The sequence below is a fragment of the Frankliniella occidentalis genome, unplaced genomic scaffold (assembly GCF_000697945.3).
Source record: "Frankliniella occidentalis isolate FOCC.00 unplaced genomic scaffold, Focc_3.1 Scaffold249, whole genome shotgun sequence".
NCBI classification, from domain to species: Eukaryota; Metazoa; Arthropoda; class Insecta; order Thysanoptera; family Thripidae; genus Frankliniella; species Frankliniella occidentalis.
In genome coordinates this window covers 48,199-51,252 of record NW_026267375.1, presented here as the reverse complement: position 1 = coordinate 51,252, position 3,054 = coordinate 48,199, and the positions used below count along the sequence as shown (strand labels likewise).

The window sequence follows — 3,054 nt, the reverse complement described above, 5'->3', positions numbered from 1 at the left end:
CATCCACGCACTTCGCACGCTTGATCCGAGATCCACGCAGTTCTCCGCTCCCGTTCGAAACTCACGCAGTTCATTCGGGCGCCGAGCCGTGGCAGGCCGAACCACGCCACCCGCCGCTGGCCGCGCTCCGCGCTCCGCGCCGCTGCGCGCCCCCACCGACAAGAAAGAACATTCTCTATTCGAACTTACGTTTTATCTCGTCCGTAAGGCGCCATGGCCTGCTGCTCCAGCGAGTATGCAATCCGGCAAGTCAGAAGTCACCCTACAAATGTGTGCACTGTTTACACTATGCACCAAAACAAATGAGCTGGCCATAGGTGATGTTCGTTGCGGAGGTTCGAGACACCTACACGAGCGAAATCAGAAGCCGGCAAGCGGGAAGCGAGCGGGCAAGCGCGAGGACGAGGGGGAGCGACCGAGCCGAAGGAGAGCCGAGCGGCTCGGGCGCGACGGCCGAGCGCCGTGAACTGCGTGAGTTTCGAACAGAAGCGGAGAACTGCGTGGATCTCGGATCAAGCGTGCGAAGTGCGTGGATGTCGGATCCAGCGGCCGAACTGCGTGTATGTCGGATCCAGCGGCTGAACTGCATGCCTTTTATTCCAAGGTGTCGCAATGTGTTCGCAATCTTTGGATCTCGTTCGGCAATAGGGCAAGAAACAGAATTCCAATCAGAATAAGTTCGGGAGTTGATAACCTATACAAGATTAAAGAAAAGGAAACATCAGCGAGTGCTATTTCAAAAAGAAAGAAAGAGAGAAGTGGAGAGGTTATGAGCCAACACTGAAACTACAGAAAACATAGGACCTGTTTTTATTTTCAGTGTCCGGAGTTAACTTTTATCAGAGTTTGGTTAGTAGCCATTTCCGTGTGTTATTCAATAATTTCTAATTACGTTTCAGATGCCGCTGAAGGATGATTTCAGCGTCCGACAGTCTTTATCTACTTGGAAATGGCTTTTGGACCCGAATACAGTGCTTTGTGTCCGACGGCGTATCTTCTCTCTGTTTGTTGCGAGTATTGTAAGATATCGCCTCAAATCATACTTCCCATTTGGTTATTCATTGGTGTAAAGGATGTGGAATAGAGCTCTTAATAACAGTCCTAGACGTGAATGTGAATAGGGTATTCCGGGTAAGCTTGGCGCCGTAAACGGGAGGCGAAGATGGCGGTGGTCAGATCTCAGCCTCATGGCTACTGTCATACGGGAATGCGCCTAGTAATACATCCGAGCAACTGGGTCATTCCATGCCAAACGTACCCCCCTAATTTTTTTTTTTGACGAAACTTGGTGGAAACGTTCCCTTAAGTGGTCCGACGACCACCTGCAAGAGCGTTTCGGCCTTGCGCGACGGGTTGCCTACTTATCGGGGGTCAAAGATTTCCCGCCACTGCGCATCCCACTCGATCTAGCGAGCGCCACGATCCATCTTTTTTCAAACGATCAACGTCCTCAGGGTTAAGAACTGACCCTCTTTCGAATGCGCTTGTCCATTCTCCAAAAATATTCACGCGACGTAGCAAAAACTCGATGTTTAGTTTCAAAATCGGATTTTGGCCAAGTATGACACCTTTGATTTGCTTGAGAGTAGGCTCATTGGAAAGCCCGTTCAATTTCCTGAAAGACCCAACTTTCGGTATCATGGGCAGACGCCTACGAGCGACGCTACGGGGCCGAACGCAAGCCGCCCGCGCCGCTCAGTGGCGTGGCCTAGCGTGGCGTCGAGCTGGCCGGGCCCCAACTGACATGTTTAGTAAAGGCTTAATCTATTCTTTTACGCCCGATTTACATATTAATTTTTTTTTCATGGTTTGACTTTTATAGCCAAACTCCGAAATCTGTTACACATTGCCCCACCCTCCCTAAAAAGGAAAACTCGCACTGGTCCCCAAACTCAGAAAAGTTGTTAATAACTACCTCAGGTTCCACAAAGGGGTCACTATAAACTCTCGCGTACACCGATTTTTTGTGTTTTTCTTGAATTTTTGTGATTTTTTCTCTCTTCTTGTGATTTTTTGTGATTTTTTGAGGGTTTTTCATGATTTTGTTATGATTTTTTATTATTGGTTCGTAATTTTTTGTAAGGATGAACTCAAGACTGAACGCAAGACTAGGTGTAAGACAGGCCACAAGAGTAAACGACTGTACTGACTTTCACAGCTAGACGACTCGCAGGGCTAGATCGATTCTTCACCGGAATCACTAGCTAACTTGCAGGACCAGTCCCTCTATGTCTGTGAATAATCGCGTCTCGTAGGAACGTCGCTTTCAAGTTGACTATGCTTGCTATATGCCGTCTTCGAACGTTTTTGATTCTGACAACCTGCGCCCCTTTTCGAAGCGCCTCCTTTATTTCAGTGTGCATTGGACAACGTTAAATTTTACCTCTTTTTCAGGCCTCTCAAATGCTTGTCGGGTCCCTCGTGGTCCTCCTTTTTCTTGGTGCAGCACACGGGCAAAATTTGATAGCCGCTTCGAACTCTGCCAACGTTTGCTGTGGCTTCTACTCCTGCTTAGGGGCCGATGTCACATTCTTCTGGCGGCAGCGCAGAGCGTACAGCATCGTCGAGCAGTTGGAACTGTTGTATAAGGATGTCGAAAGGCTGGCCGTTACTAGTGATGCGGTGCGTAAAACTCAAACTTAGACCATTTTCGTGGGATAAATCTGCAGTCAATTAGACTTGCCTAATGTTGGCTCATATGATTTTGTTTTGACTAAATTACTAGGAAACATACCATGAAACAAAGGCGCTATAGTGAAGAGGTTGTATTGCGCACAATGTGCATGAAGTCCGCTTTACTGCTTGGAAACCCGCAAAGTTTTCATTTTTCGGAGTGAACGGCGTGATTTGGGACAGCGTAGTTTTAATCGCAGAAAGTTGTACAAAAAGGCACGCTACACGCCATCCCCGAAAACTGAAAACTTTACGCGCCTATTTGTTTCGCTAGTAGGTAGTAGGAAAGCGGACTTCATGTGCGTAATATAGCGTCTTCGCCAAGGCGAGACAAAAATTCAAATAATTATAGATTCTACAGCACTTTTAATTTTCATGGGA

At 47.7% G+C, this 3,054-nt stretch overlaps 1 protein-coding gene across 1 annotated transcript in view; it reads left to right on the top strand.

The window, feature by feature from the left end:
* Nucleotides 1–2,727, top strand: part of LOC127750741 (uncharacterized) — a 42,560-nt gene extending 39,833 nt beyond the window's left edge. The window contains exons 2-3 of the mRNA XM_052273135.1: nt 900–1,019; nt 2,395–2,727. Of these exons, the coding sequence (XP_052129095.1) occupies nt 900–1,019; nt 2,395–2,643 (369 nt within the window). The 3' untranslated portion in view covers nt 2,644–2,727. The remainder of the gene's footprint in view (nt 1–899; nt 1,020–2,394) is intronic.
* Nucleotides 2,728–3,054: the final 327 nt, after the last annotated feature.